Below are 16,545 nucleotides of genomic sequence, written 5' to 3'. Positions count from 1 at the left end.
AGTCAACTTGGGGCTGGGGGACAGAAGTGTTTTAATATGCAAAAATGCTAAAAAACCATCCAGCTTAGGAGGCAATGTGGAGAATAGTTGGTATTGCAAAGGGAAGGGGTGGTCAGAGAGCTGCTATTTGTACAGGAATTTAGCCAAGAAAAAGCAGTGCAGGTGGATTTCTTTCACTACCTTTACACATCTAAAATTTCGCTGGGTAATGCTAAGCTAGATAATTCTGGCTGCCTTCACAGATAACAAAGAATAAGAGGCACATCCAGTAGCAAGCTCTTTGAACTAGTCTAAATGGAAAACAGAAGTAGGTAAGTAACAGTTCTGGAGATGCCTCTTTCCCCACATTCTCTGTGAATGCAGTCTAAAACAACCACCTTAAATTTAGGCATCTAACTTTAAACACCTAAATTAGGAGAGGTACCCCCATCCCCACGTTATCTAATCATCACAGCTGGTTAGGAAGATCTTAAATATATGTTATGTACGCTAGGTCACTGACTTATCATGCTTTCTACTGCAATGCTTTGGTTTCCTTCAAAGCCTCTAATTTCTTTCCCGATCTTCTCTAAAGAAATTTCCCTGCTGCATCCCACATGGATAGTATCCAAGTGGTCCCCTTGCACTTCAGGATGGAATGAAATATACTGGTCAGTCTCACTCCTTCGTCATATTTTTAAACATGAAAACTGTAATTTAACAGAACTGGTTTTGTAAAGTTATTGTGCTTCACTGAAAGAATTGTAGTTTCCATTAAGAAACCCAAATTAATAACTTCTAGTTGAAGAAGTCGTTTTTAGTGAGGTATGCTTTTGTCTAACCAGTTAAGAAATTTTGCTCTGTTTAACTTCTGAGATCTGACACGAATGCAGCCCCACTTAATACACACCTATGCATTTACAACATTCTTGCTATCTATAGGTGCAGGATGCCTCTTTATAGAAAAAGTGATTGTGAAGTGAATATTTGAACAGGGATTTCTGAAGATCCCCTCCACCACATTTAAGTATCCTTAAATTTATAGCTACAGCTGAGTGGTCCTGCAGTGCGATCTTGCAAACTTCGCTGTTGGAGGAGGCTCCTGAGGTCAAACAGTTCAGTTTGCTGCCAGTACTCAGAGGTTCTTCTATGCTTCTACTAACGCATGTGACTCATCTCCTAACTTCCAGCTCAGAGCCTGAAGGAGAGTTTGAAGCCAGAAGCAGCAGGTCACATCAGGCCTGAATGTTTTCCAGCCCAGGAAAGACATGGCCAGCTAAGGTTGGCTCCCTTCAATAATTTGATCTTGTCTCTCAGTGACTCATCCCCTCTAGAGCATGATTTCATCTTCTTGGCATCTTGGACATTAGCATTCAAATATGCTGGATCTAATTGCCCTTTATCTGAAAGGAAAGCTCCAATGGAGACTATCAGCATTTCACATGGACAAGGTACATTGAAACACAGCAAGTGCTTTTGTCCTGTCTGGTTTCTTCCAACTCCCAACTCTTTTCCCCCACTTTCAAAATAGGAAGGTTTAGTTTTTGACTTTCTGATTTTGGAATCAAGTCTGTTCTTATGTGCAGATCCCTTGGGATCTCTGCAGTCCTATGTCTCCTAGTGGAACTGGAGCTTTCCACTCAGTTTGAGAAATTCTTATCTTTGCTGTGAGTAATTCTTATCTTTTCTTATCAGGCTGTGGAAAGGGAAGCTTGGTCTATTAATTTCTATACCTCTCTGACAGAGGTGGTTTTGAAGGAATTCAGGCACACTGGATATAAATCAAGAGATACTATAACAGCAAAATGTTTTACAGACACTAAATATCATCCAGGTTGATGTCTTAAGCCCCTTCTTCCCCTACACATTTTTCAGCAAAAATGAGATCTTTGGAGTTACAAGTTTCTCAGATAAAACACTCAGTATAATTCCTCTCTAAAAACAGTTCCTCACTTCTCTCCTCACTCTATCATGGCTACAATAGCATTAATATGGAAACTTGTAACTGGTGGCATTACAAGGTCATTATTTCCTACAGTTACCTTGTCTCCTGCCTCACTGTTGGCTGTCAGACAACCATCCATGGACCCTGTTCTCTACCCTCCCTGGAATTAATTTAGTCATTTTTTAGAAATGGAAACAAGAAGATGTACTTTGTCAGTTCTTCCTCATTAAAAAAATAAAAAGTAAAAAATTGAAAGTCTTTCACAGTCAAGTTCATGATTCTATCTCATTCATTTGTGTATTTTTGGGGTTTGTGCCAGAAATAACTATGACCCAAATTCTGGATTTCACACCCATACCTTGCAAAAACCTTCCTGTAAAAATAGCCTCACTGAGAAATGGAATGGTCCTATACATTAATTTTAGTCTGATCTCCAAAGCTTGCCAAATAGATTTTGCACAAACAAGATTTTTAATGAAATAATATATTATTGATAAAAATTGTGGTATAAGACTGTCACCCTGACAACAAATGATTCTAGGAGCCAAACACATACAATGGTACAAGTATGTTGTAAAAATTACTACCTGAAACTCTTTATTATGAAATTATTCCATTTCCTGGAAAATAAACAAGTATAGGATTCGTGCCTTGTTTATCACTGCACTGTTGTTCTGACACTGTTACTATCCACTTAGAGCTATGCTAACTCAAAAGATGCTGTTAGTAAAGTCTGTATCCCCTGTAGAGGATGACACACAGCTCTCTTGGAAGAGCAGAAGTATAGAACAAAGGAGTGTGAATCCCAGAAGTGGGAGGCAGATGTTTTCCTGATGACACTGCTTTTAGCTTCTTTATTCAAGAGAGTTCTCAATTGCCTGAACAATCTCATTATGCAACTTGCTTCTTTAATCCTCATTTGTATGTACCTCTTCGAGTTCATCCAGCCTCATTATAAGCCATGAGGCCACAGAATAAAAAATCATGAGGCCGCAGTTGCAATCTGAGAAGCATCTGACTGAATTGCACAAGTCAGAACTTCCAGGGTGGCCTGAGGACCTGTGCAGCATGTTTGCCAACCAGTATGAGAAGGGTTTTTTTATTCACTGCGAATAAGGACTATAAAACATTCCTACATATATATGCATATATATGAAACATACTTGCAAGAAGGTCCAGTTCCTTTATGGAAAGAATCACAGGAAGGGCATTCCAAGTCTCATTTGAATTTATCATCTTATAGCACCACTTCCACTCATTCATGATGTAAGGCATTTGCTTTGATGCACTGCAACTCCTACTCAGTCTTGTATAAATCTAGGCAGAGAAGAGCCAAAATGTCTTTGCCCTTGTCCTTGACATTTATTACTGCTGTTTGATCGGCCAAAGTTCTGATTTCCAAGAACACTGAAATTTTCTGTAAAAGAGCCCATCATCATGCTTGGGTAGTAATCAGCAGTCAGGACTGGAAAACCAAAGTCCACACAAACAAATTCAACAGCACTAGCACCCGAGTCTGGCCAGTGTCCTGAGGCCATTCTTACTGTAAAATTGTTACCATGACCCCTGGCAGGCTTTTGGGCTGACCAGCACTGCTCTGCCATACAATTCCTGGTCACAGGTTAGGGATGGGTTTAATCAGGCACCTACTGAAGAAATAGCATGCCTGTGGCTTTATAGTGGTAAGAGAGCTAAGCAGCATGGCTACAAGCTGCAAGCACTAAGCACCAGAATATGAGCTGTGGCCTCTCTTTGTTTTACCGGTAGAGATGCAGATAGCAAAGAAGTAGCTCAGAAGTGGGCAAAGCACTTCCCTCATTCAGCTCCAGCCAGGATCGAGCTCTGCCCCTGGAGAAGACAAAGGCAGTGACTCAAGAATCTGCATTGCCCTTGTGTATGAGTGGGAAGCACCCCTGCACTTCAGCAGTGTTACAGAGGCTTCCCTGAGCATGCCCCAGCAGGGCAGAAACAGGGTCGCGGGCCAGCTTGGACATCCAGAGAAAAGGCAAGTCATTTGCATAAGGTCTTTGCAAAAGGAGTTTTCACAGAGTGGAAAAAAAACTAGATTTGTCCCATATCACGACAAGGGTGATCCTGACAGAACAAGATATGCTTTTATCTACATTAGAAATGGAGATGGAACCAGCAGTCCCAAATAAGCAAACACTGGTGCCTAGCTAAGAAAAGGCTTAGAAGGAAAAAGTACTTTTGTTCATTCCACATAAAAATGGTGCAAAGTCTAATATCATTCTTCCTATCAGAGACCCAATTCCTCTTCCCTGCTGAGTATGCTGAGAGTGGCAGCTCTGGGGTGGTTTTGTGCTCTTTGCATTAGGCAGGCTAGACAAAAGCATAAGTATGCCCCAGAAGGCTCAGCCTTTTCTAGTGTCATTCATGCCTGGGAAATCTCACTTCAGGATCGCACTGTTTGCATATTTGCATGCGTTTCTGGCCAAGAAGAGGAAACCCAGATAGGTGAAGAGACAACAGAGAGACAGGTTTACTACTTGGAGGCACGGGGCCAGGCAAGTGCACTGCTGGTTCAGGAGGAGCTTGTCTCTTACTGGATGTAAACAGATTTAGTGTCAGAAAAAGCCTTTCATTTTTAAGTCTTCCATATAACTGAGAGGAAGACAAGTTTTCCCTTAAGAAATGACAATGAAAACTAAAATTTTGGTAAATTAAAGTTGACCTTCTGGTTCTGAAACCATTGAAAAAAAAAACACCTTCAAACCCTCACTTAATACTGTGACGTGATTTAATAGCACCATTTATATCACCCATTAAATAGTTCTAAAAGTGCTAAAGGGAGAAGAAAGAAGTTAGAAAACATGATCTGTTTTATTACTTGAAAAGAAATTTGTTTAAACAGAATTGTTTCAAGAAATTGTTTTGAAAAGAAATGCCATGAGTCAGGTTTGTGGATTGCCACGTTAATCACAGCGCAGGGAAAGCTGGACCTGAAGATCCACATTACGAGACCATGACTGCAGATGTAGCAGTTATGACAGTTGTCAGAATGAGACAAAAATGCAGTTGATTTTATGCTAGAATGTGAGGTTATGAGCCAACAGATGGGAATTTTGCAAAACCAGATCAACCGCAGCCAACATAAAATTTAGAGCTGTAGTTACTGGGTTTAGAAATTCCGCACCAGAGAGCTGCATCACAAACCAACAGGAACTATCTCCTTGGGCTGCACAGTATTTCTAATACTGGGTAGGAGTCTCATCAGCTTTCTGCCAACATAAACACAGCCATGCTCTGAGGCAAAGAGCCTGCTGTGGATTCAGTCAGTGCTAAATCAATGAAAGTGACCCTTGAAACACAAAGATAGCAGGAAATCCCTGAATCTCAGATTACTGGAAGCTGGGGAGTATGCCAAGGATGTACTATTGCATGCATGCCTGTTCTTAGTCATATCCCTGGGCATCTGCTATCAGCTACTGCTAGAGAGAGGATATAGGGCAAGACTGAGCCAAGCTCCACCACAAAGCTCTTGGAAAAAAAAAAATCTGGAAAAATCATGGTCAACATTCATTATATTCCTTTAAACAACAACAACAAAAAAACGAACAACCTATCTTTTGCAGAGCATGTCTCACAGTTTCCAAGCACTAAGACCAGCACTAATGGCTGCTACACTACTCTTGTGCTTTTATGATAAATGACTTCAGGTTCCTTGCATTGGGTCTGAGAAAAGGCTGCAGCTGGAGGTACAAAGCTTCCTGGGGACAGGGCACAAGCAGGGGAAATGACTGTGTTAGTGCTGACCCACAGACGTAGCCCTGAGCTACCTTTGACAGTCAGCAAGGAACACAGCCTCACCACCTGCCTCACACCCAGACAGATCTTCTCCAGCTACATTCTTCTAAGCCAGCTGTGGTGAATCTGGCTCAGGTGAAAAATCACAGACAGAAAGCCCAGAGCAGAGAGCTTTTCAATGTCTGTAACTGCATTATCCCAAAGGATTTGCAGGCAAGATGTTAAAAGTCTGTTACAGCAGGGATCCTATAGCAGCATGTCTGGAGCTCAACTGTTTCTCAGTAGCAGAAAACCAAGCTAATAAAATCTAAATATTTTTCTTTGGCCAAAGGCAGATCACAGAAGTTGGCTGATGAGTTCATCCCACACCAAGGCAGGACAGCAGGGTTGGCTCTTCCCATCGCCATCACCTCTCCCTTTTGGATGGTGGCAGAGTCCCTCTGGCTAGATGGACAAGGAGACAGATGGACAAGGAGAATATCCACTGCCTCCGTGAAGTCTGGAGTTGCTCTACACCATCAGCTCTTCCAAGGCACTGGTGACAGCATGCAGGTCTCCTAGCAGACACAGATGCTGAGGGGCTTTAGGTGTCAGCAATATTACACAAGAGCTCTGTGAAGGCCAGTGGTGCCTTGGCTTTCATGATCAGTTATCCAAATTAAGTACAGCACCTGAATAAGCAACACGGGGGAACAGATACTGGTGATTTTGTTTCTGAAAGGTGCTGGTGAATCTGTGATCCAAGTCTCACTGGAGAACTGCTGAAACAGAGGTGGCTTGCTGTGGAGCAAGCTCCGCTTGTTGGAGAGCACAGTGACCTGACTTGGTATGTGTGTGGTAAAAGTACTGGGAAGGGACTGGACAAAGAGAAATCAGGCACAGGACAAACACAGGGACAAACAAACTCAGCAGAGCTATTTTCTCTCCTTCTTCTCCCATTTTGAGAAGCCAAACGCTTTATCTGATGTCTTCTGTGCTTTGCCATATGGCAGAGGCTGATAAAAGAGAGTGTTTCTGTCTCCCCGGTCACCCTGTTAATAAGTGCTGATGGGAAAGGAAACAGGAGGTGAAGTTATGACAGTTTAATGAGGCTTCTGCACCATGGTTTGCTGCAGCATGCAAGTGCCTCTCACAGCCTCAGGCTACGTGCTCAGCATCTGTCAGTGAGACACTGAGGCCAGCACTCAAAATGGAGGCTGAAGCCTGAGGACAGGACGACCGTTGTCACCTCTGGCCACTTGGAGCCACCAAGCTGCACTGTTCCTGTACGATGAGACTACAGAAGCAGTGACTGGAATAAGGCAGAAAGTCTTACATCAGATAAGGAATTGGTCTATACCAGTTCCCACACTGGTTAAGCAGAAAAAGAGAAGAAGGAAAGAAATCTCCAGTGGTAGTTTGCTTTGAAAGAGAGTCTGAGGATTAAAGAACACTGTTACTGAAGAGGCTGGGCAGAAGCTCTGCAGAGCACAGAGAGTATGTCCCAGCACAGCAGCAACCCTCATGGCATTTTCATTTCGACCTTAATTTGCTCATATATGCAGTCCCCAGAAATTCCGTGGGTTACTTTGATATGATCCTTGGACACGTTACATGAATATTATTCCAGCCAGAAAAAATGTACCAGTTCAAGAATGAGACTGACTTACCTTTTACCATGGTAACTGAGGAGAAGGAAAACAGAAGTTGTGTATTTTCCCATACAAACCCTATTACTCATTGTGAGAAAACAGCAATTTGTCAGTCTGTTTCATTCAGTCATGGGCTACGTTCAATGGGCCAAATTTTGCATGTGGTTGCCTCCCAAGAGGAGCATAATTTGGAGCTCTTATTAGAAAGCTCAGTCATTTTATGCATTTTAGGTGAAAGAGTAATGAATGGAGATGTAGGCACCATGAAAATGCAGAAATTTATCCATGTGTTTCAGGAAGAGCTTTTATTTCTAAAACTGCCCAGAAGCCACACTTTATTTCAACATACTGTAAGCACTAATTCTGAAGCCTCTGATGCACTCCTTGTTTCATTATTAGGTGGCTGTTATGAGAGCAGAAGCCATTTCTTCTAACTGTAGGGGTCTCCAGCTATAGAAATTTGACATCTGCTTAATATTATTATTCCATTAGAACAGTAACTCTTCAATCCCCTGGCATTCTTGTGGGCTCAGACACATTCCACTTCAGTGACAAATGTCCCTTGAGCCAGCAGTGATTTGGCAGGGTGGGAAGTGCTCATGCAAAGGAACTGACAAATGGTTTCCACGAGAATTTGAAGTATCCTCAGGAAACAGTCTGAATCTCTGTGTGAACATCAAGCTGAAAAGGAACCCCCCAGACTGCAAGAGATTTGTGGTAATCCAAAAGAGAAGAAGGAAAGATATGACTGAATTCCCAAATAACTGAATTTGTGTGTGACATCATAGACTTACATATGAAATCAGAACAGACCAAAGACCACAGCAGTTCATGCTCGCAGGTTTCCTCACACATGGAACCATGCTACAATAGAGCAGCACATTTTTGCCCTTCCGAGCAATTTCTCCTCCCTTTTGTAACAAAAGTGAGAGCTCCTACTGTGTTGCATCCAGTCATTCCAGCAGAAACTTGAGACCAAATGAATCTGTTTCAGATAAGTTGGCTGATAGCAGGCTGATAGCAGTAATATTCATCAGCCCAGAGCTCACAAAAGATCGCGCTCCAACAATGCTTTAAAGTATGCTGGTGGTCAGGATGATAGTATAGGTTAATGGCTCCTTTCACATGAGCATCTCCAAATACTTTACAGATGTGAATGAAGAGGTGCAAAGTGGAATTTTCCAGCCCCACTTTGTAGATAACTTTTTGGGGGCTTGCTGTGTTCAGACAAGTCATCCTGGCTGAGAGAAATAGAAAGGCTGGGACAGAGGCCCCAGGAACTTGATTCTCAGTACTTGGATGAAACGATTAGACATGAAATCACTTCCTCAAAAGACAGGAGCTCATTATTTCATGGGTGAGTGTCTTCTCCTTTCAACGTGAAGATTAGTTCATGTAAACTAAACACAGGAAAATAACAGCCAATCCTTCTCTTCTAGCAGTAAGCACAGAAAAGGCAAATTGTCTTTCTGGCCCTCTCACTGACACCACAGGAGAAGTAGGTACAACCAGTTTAGCATTTAACGTCACAAGTTTAAATCTCAGAGCCATATTTCTGCTGGCTGAGATCACAACCTGGGTTCTCATTTCATCATTCCCATTCCATCAGCAGCAATGACACTGCAATACCCCTGTGGTCTCCTGGCCAGAAGGAAGTGTGACAGTTTCCTTGGTGGATTAATTTTAATTAGCGATTACAATCAAAACAGGAAAAGAAAAAAAAAAAAAAAAGAAAAAAATGAAACAAATCAATCTTGACAACTCTTACATCTTTTCTACTTCTAGAGCCTCCTGTAATTTCTCATTGTGTTTTCTAGTTGTGTTTTACCAGTTTTCTAGCCTCCAAGAATTTTTCCCCTGAATACTCCACAAGTTTCTAATGTAAAACTGCACTGCAATGAACTGACATTTAAGTCAAGCTTTCTTATCAAATACAAAGAAGGACAAACTGGAATACAGGCATGAAATTCTCTCCTATGCAATCATCCTTAGGTATTCTGAACCCAACAGGCAGAGCAGTGTTGCTGTGTTTATGCTCACAGATATAGGAGCTACAGCACGGGCCAACTGGGACTATTTCTGCACAGTATGGGGCACCTGCAGCTGGGAAGGGTGATGTACTGGCCTGCTGTTATATGGGACATGTCTACATCATGCTGCTGAGCAGCAAAGGAGAGACTCGTGTCCTAACAGCAGCATTGCACATGCACAGTGTGCAGCACAATGCTGTCTGGAGCTACCACATCAACAGATGCTGAAATTCTCCATGACACACTCTCAAACTTGGTTCATCAGCTGTGACTGAATCATCCTCAGCATTGCAGCCCCTTGTTTCCTACATCCCCCCATGCACAGACAGCTAGGCAGTTGGATCGTACGTAAATATATGCTTCTCAGTGGACAGGAAGGTGCTGTCATTAGACACTGGACATTGCGTCTCCTAACTCAAGGGAGACATGATGGCCTGAGTGCGGATGACACATGTGCCACCCACTCCCTTCCATTTATGCAGGAACACACACATGCAGCTGTTCGGAGACACAGAAAGAGAAAAGATCAAACACAGCTCCTTCAGCTGGCAAGACAAGACCCTACAATATATGGACATGCAGCAGCCCATGAATCAGGTGCAGGCTCTGCTCTCTGCCACTTCTCATCAGTGTCATCTTGTCATCTGCTGCTTTAGGAAAGGCTGCTCAGGAGCTTGGGGTTTTCCGATCATTATTATTTTCTCCTTAAAGAGTTGTTCCCACCTTCCTTCTTATGGAAATCCCTCCAGATAGTCATACAGATTTTAATGTATTTTCATTTTTTTCCGAAAGAGGAAATCAATGCAGTGCAAGAGGTGCACATACAGCATTGAGGTGTAGCTCTGCTCTTTCCACATCAAACTCCCTGCTACAGCAGAAACCCCATATCCCTGCTAGTCAGTAAGAGGAAATATGCACTCAGTCTGTCTCAGCGTTAAAAAGACAATGTTTATAAACCTGGCCTCCTCACTCCACAGACTTAAATGCCAGCAGGGAAGCTGCTATTTTTGCTAAGTGATAGACAGGCTGTCTGTAGGCTCACGCAGACATCATCACGAGGAGTAACACAACATTTCCAATTAGAAGATTTCCTTCAATGTGGTGAGAGCTAGACACTTCCTGTACAAAATGTAAACAAACCAAAGTTTAGATTCTGCCTGTGCTGAATGAGTCTCATAAATGCATGATGGAGACCAGATACAGCCCACAGGGCATATGTTTGACACCTCTGGCCTATATGGACAGGAAATGGTTATAAATAGTCAGTCCCATTTCAGTTCTCCAAAGACATAAATAATTTTGACACAGAGAGCTCAAGCACAAAGAGTCATTTGTAGACCACCCAGGAGACTTGCATTTAAATGACCTTTCTTTGCTTGTACAATCAATTACACTAATGTTTATTTCAAGAGTTGCAACATTTGTTCTTAAATGGAAGCAGCTCAGAGAAGCCATGTATATAATCCCACTTACTTGTTGGTAACTGCCTGCATAAACTCATCAATCAGTTCGTCGTATTGTTTCCCACGAACCCTCTTGTGTTTCAGTCCAATATAGAGTGGATCACTCAGGAGAGCCTAGGACACAAAGCAATTCTGTTGACAGCGTCTCTTCCACGGCTGGATGGAGATTTATGTGCCAGCCTACCCAAAATGTTTGCCTGTTGCAGTCATATTAATTTTACTCACTTTGCAGTGAAGGCAAGTTCACATCGATTCTCCTGAGCAGAAAGCATTTCTGTAAGAAGTAAGCTGCGCTGTGGACTATCTTTTTGTGGAAATAAAATCGGAGGCATTTAATGCTTCTTGACTGCAGTAGGAAATGAGGCTCTGCATCCCCAAAACAGCACTACCAAGACTCCCTGCTGAGGTGTCTCATTCCCAGTGAAAAAAGCTGATCTTGTGTGTGGGTGTTCACTGTTCAGTCAGCACTCGATTTTGCACTGAAGGTTACCAGGAAAGGTGCTGGCCATAAACAGTACTTTGAGCAATGAAGATTGCCTGAAGTAACCTGAAATGACAAGTGTCATGTAGGCCTCTGGGTGCTAGCCCAGAGCTGGCCAGAACCCGTGATCAGATGCCAAGATGTTCCACAACCTAGCTAGCACTCAGCTCCAGTTATCTGCAGGTGTCAGTCAGGAATGGGTATTTTCATACCAGATTAGTTTATTCTTCAGTGCCTGCCGTGAATATAAAACCAGGCTGCTCCTCCAGCCAGCCCACCAGGTGGTAAGTCAGGACCCCTAAGCCATCTAAAAAGGACTGCCTCAGCATGGAAACTGCACAGATTTCGGGAAAAATCACAGGACAAGTGGCAGGAGACAGGTGGGCCAACACCTTGGTTTGTCACTTGCAAAACAACTCAATTTCCCTTCTGATTTCAGGAACTGAATCATAAATATGAGAAGGGGATGAGCCACCACAAACCTATTGTCCTGCAGCTGTATGGGCCCCAGATATTGGCAGGTGGGCTAAAATTAGATCTGTTTTTACAGCCACAGCTGTTTTCCTTTAGAAGGAAATATGAAAGAGGTTTTCCTCTGAGTTTGGTACTTTAACTCTTGAGGGCCATGAAACAGAGCAGACCTTGAGCATCACCTTGCTGACTGTTCCTTTGGTACCATGGGCCTGTTCATGGGGTACAAAAGGGTCTCTTAGGCACGGTGAGAAATGCCAAGCTCTGAAAAGACCGATTTGCTGAAAGAGTTTACAAAGTATTATGGACTGTCAGAAAGACAAGCTCGGAATTGTTGCTGGAAATGTAGTATGACTGCTACATTTACTCCATTCTACCTGAGATGCCTGTGTTAGCAAGACAGTCACCCTAGGCTCACCCTATATTAATAGTCAGAGATGAACAGGATGAATGCCTACAGGAGGTGCCGATTTCTACGCTGATAAATGGGTTTATTCATGGGGCAGGGTGTTGCTAAGATGTGCTGAGGGTTGGGTTAGGCTGGGTGTATGCACATGAGAAAGTCATTAAACGAATAAACAAATTACTTGTATTGTGAGTAAATACATTGTTTACATTGCTAGAAAGCAGCAACTTCTACATTGCAATCCCAACTGTGAAAACTGCTTCCACAGAGAAGTTCCTGGTCACAAGCTGCACATAACCTTGGGCAGAATGAAAGTGCCCAAGCCCCAGAGACAGATTCTGGGAGTCCCTTTCTCTGAAACTAGTTGACTTTTGGAGATGTCTATGAAATTGCTGGTGCCACTTTGGATTTTAGTGGTCCCTCCCCAGATGCTGTAATAGAAACAGATGGTTATGTATGGTCAGAAGCTTCCCATGGGTGGTGAAGCACTTACACCCAGGTCCCCCTGGAGGAGAGCTCCAGCCGGGAGGCTCAGAGCATGCCAGCACTTGGTGGTGTAGACCAGTATGGAGGAGGAGAAAGAGATGAAAAGATCACTCTCAGTAAGTTTGCAGACAACGCCAAGTTAGGTGCCAGTGTTCATCTGCTCAAGGGTAGGAGAGCTCTGCAGAGGGATCTGGATAGGCTGGACCGATGGGCTGAGGCTGACAGTATGAGGTTCGAGAAGGCAAAGTGCTGGGTCCTGCCCTTGGGGCAAAACAACCCCATGCAATGCCACAGGCTGGGGGAAGAGTGGCTGGAAAGCTGCTTGTCAGGAAGGGACCTGGGGGTAGTGGTCGATAGCTGGATGAGTACGAAGCAGTGGTGTGCTCAGGTGGGCAAGAAGGCCGACAGCATCCTGGCTTGTATCAGAAATAGCATGGCCAGGAGGACCAGCGAGGTGATTGTCCTTCTGTGGCTCTGGTGAGCCACACCTTGAACACTGTGTTCAGCCTGGTGCCCTCCACTGCAAGAAGGACATGGAGATGCTGGAGTGTGTCCAAAGAAGGGCAACAAAGCTGGTGAGGGGTCTAGAGAACAAGTCTTACGAGGAGTGGCTGAGGGAGGTGGGATTGTTTAGCCTGGAGAAGAGGAGGCTCAGGGGAAACCTTACTGTACTTTACAGTTACCTTAAAGGAGGTTGTAGAGAGGTGGAGACTGGGCTTTTCTCCCAAAAACCATGTGATAAGCTGAGGGGAAATAGCCTGAAGTTGTACTGGGGTGGTTTGGTTTGGATATTAGGAGAAATTTCTTTACTGAAAGGGTTGTTAGGCATTGGAACAGGCTGCCCAGGGAAGTGGCTGAGTCACCATCCCTGGAAGTCTTCAGGAAAGGTGTAGATTAGAGCTTAGTAGCATGGTTTAGTGGTGGACGTTGGTACTAGGTTAAAGGTTGGACTAGATCTTAGAGGTCTTTCCCAACCTGATTGATTCTATCATTCTATGATTCTAAAGAGTCAAGCTGAAGTACAATTCCAAAAAGAGCTCAAGATTCCTGCTTTAGCCTCAGAAGGTCCAAACTCTGAGATCCAACTTTTCAGGAAAGACTATGGATCAAGCTGAGATGGGTACACCCTGTACTCCACCAGTCTATGACAGGCCACTATATCAGAGGGATAAAACAGATTTGGGTCCAAGGACCGAAAAGGTAATTGGGAATCTCATCCTAGATGTCATCTATGGTCACTGATTTTTCTTTATTTCTATTCAATGTCCAGTGCAAGACACATGGGGCTGGAGTTAAAGACATACATAAAATCTAGCTTTCCAGCAAGCGCAGGTTTATCTGAAAACACCAGGCACTCATGCTAACATCTCTCTTCATACACAAGCTTAAAGCTTTTACCCCCCAGATTTTTTATTTCTCTCCAGAAACATGTGTTTGGTTTACTTGGGGTCAAGTGAGGCACAAGTGCATTTTACCTCAGTGGACAAAGTCTGGCCATCACAAATAACTATAGGATATTCATTAAAAAAAATACATCCTCCCAGATGTCCATTCTGGCATTGCTAAAATGTTGCACTTCAGCCTTTCTGAGCCAGAGTCATAAGGCAAAAATCTGCAAACAGATGGAGTCCTCCTGTCTGGTTATCATGTGTAGTAAAGTGTGCAATCTGACAAAACACTGAAATTAATCATTCCCAAACCACCCAGCAGGGATTCTCTATTTTCTGGCATATACTCATCTCTCTGTAGACAAGGGTATCTGTCTATTTTCTCACAATTACCACAAGAAGAATAAATCTTGATCTTCCTGTCTGAAATCTTTTAACTCACATTGCCATACTGAAAGGTGGAGCTGATCCTTCAGCTCCAACTGGCAACACTCTTCTCACCAGGGGACCATAAGGCTATTCAGCGTTCATTGCAGTTCCCCGTAAGAGCAAAAATTTCTCGAGTATCAAACAGGAATGCAACCTGGTCACTTCCCTGCAGTGCTGGTCTAGCCATCATCTCATCTTGGATGTTTCTGGCTTTGTCTCCACATTTAGGGAACTGGCCTCAGTAAAGTATTAATCTCGATTCCTTCTCCCCCGTCAGATTTACGAAAAACTGTAAGTCTTACCTCATTGTCTGTGCCAACATCCAGCAGGACAGGGAGACACTGTTGTGGGTGAACTCCACCACAAGCTGTGTACAAAGCAAGCTTTCCCACAGGGATACCCATGCCATAACTTCCTAGATCTCCTAAACCGAGAATCCTCTCTCCATCTGTCACCACGATAGCCTAGGAGGATGAAAAGAGAGTGGTGTATGGTGTTGCCAAGGCTTAATCAGCAAAAATAGTTCTACTGTCTTCACGACAATGCCATTTTGCAGTTGTATCGTGCAGTGGATATTTGCTCCTTCTACAGGACACCATGTAAATTGGCTGTCAGTGACACAGGGCTGGTCATTTTGGGGTGGAGACGTGGCCGATGGGTAGCTGCTCTCAGTGTGGCAGAGCAGCATCTCTGCTTGCCAACACTTCAACCCACGTGTAGCAGAACCCACCCGGCATGGCTCTTTCTGCATCCTCACACCTGTACAACCAGGAGCTGCACAAAACACATCTAGCCTTGACAGCCTCTCCTTTTTTTTCTGGAAAAAGAGCCCTGTACAAAAGTGTTCCTCTGTTCCATAGCCTTCTGTTATTCTCACTACTGTATCATTTCTTTGTGACAAGAGGGAAAAAAAAGCATGCTTAATGATGTCCAAATCAGAAGCCCAAAGCTGAGCTGTTCAACCCACCCTGTACAGCCCTGGGACCTTAGCAGACAAATGACCAAGCAGATTTCACTTAGCTTCACGAATTTTAGGCTAACTACTCTAATTGTTAGTTTTGTCCCCAGGGTCAGGCACTTCTTTGGGCAGTTCTGAAATGCAGTAAGAGCAGGAAGATACTGGAGTCCAGTCCCTCTGTGGGAGAAACGCTGCAAAGACCCCAACAAACTTCCACTTCCATCACTGTCCCAGCACTTCAAAGAACAGGGCACTCACATCAAATGGACTGTGGGCAACTCTAGTGCACAGTCTAGCTTGGGTTTCAAAGAAGAAGATACAGAGATTTTTTTTTTTTTTATTTGCTGATGAGCAATGTTAATGTTAAACTGAAGACACATGCATGTGCTTTAGTAAGAAATAAGAGAATGGGGGATCAGCAGCTATCTCAACAGAGGTACTTCCTTTTTGGGTGGGGATAATAAAGATGTGTTCAGCGCTGGGATGGAACAGCATTGCCTTGTTTAGGAACAGAATAAATCTCCTTATGGACTTTTCTGTTTCAGGGAGAAGCATATTGATTTCTTTTAGTCTCCTTTCCCTGCATATTTCAGATGATTAAAGGGAGGAGCCATGGAAGGACTTAAACTTTTGCACTGTGGATTTACAATGAACAATCAGATGCTTTTATTCAACATAAACTATACACACCTCCCTAGGCTATTTTCTCCCTCAACCTAAACTGCTGTTTGTAACAGGAGAAGAGAATTACATTACATAGTTAAGGAGTAAGCCTGAGGATAAACTATAAATACACAGGACACACATCTATTCTGCTTTTTACATTTATTTTGCCCTTTAGCAAAAAAACCACTCCGGTAGTTTCAGGGTGGTAATGTGCATGATGCATTCCAGGGCTGTAGTGTACATAGTAATAGCGACAACCAATATGTAATAAGGGTTATTTTGAAATGTTCCTCCTACACGCTGAATATTTGTTGTTGTCTTGTTGCCAGTCCCTTGTCACTAGGAGCGAGAATTCCTAAAGGTAAATGAAAATTCAATGTAAAGACTATTAAAACTAGAATGACTATATACACCTATCAGGCCAGAGGCTGAACAATCCCTGCCACA

General features: G+C 43.3%; 1 protein-coding gene across 2 annotated transcripts in view; it reads right to left on the bottom strand.

Moving 5' to 3' along the window:
- Positions 1–16,545, bottom strand: part of ME3 (malic enzyme 3) — a 124,457-nt gene that overhangs the window by 18,435 nt on the left and 89,477 nt on the right. For both annotated transcript variants that reach the window (XM_040544312.1, XM_040544311.1), the window contains exons 5-6: positions 14,777–14,938; positions 10,824–10,927 (exon numbers count right to left, since the gene is read on the bottom strand). In XM_040544312.1, coding sequence (XP_040400246.1) covers positions 10,824–10,927; positions 14,777–14,938 — 266 coding nt within the window. The remainder of the gene's footprint in view (positions 1–10,823; positions 10,928–14,776; positions 14,939–16,545) is intronic.

This window comes from Cygnus olor, chromosome 1, assembly GCF_009769625.2.
Source record: "Cygnus olor isolate bCygOlo1 chromosome 1, bCygOlo1.pri.v2, whole genome shotgun sequence".
NCBI lineage: Eukaryota > Metazoa > Chordata > Aves > Anseriformes > Anatidae > Cygnus > Cygnus olor.
This window is presented reverse-complemented; position numbering and strand designations above follow the sequence as displayed.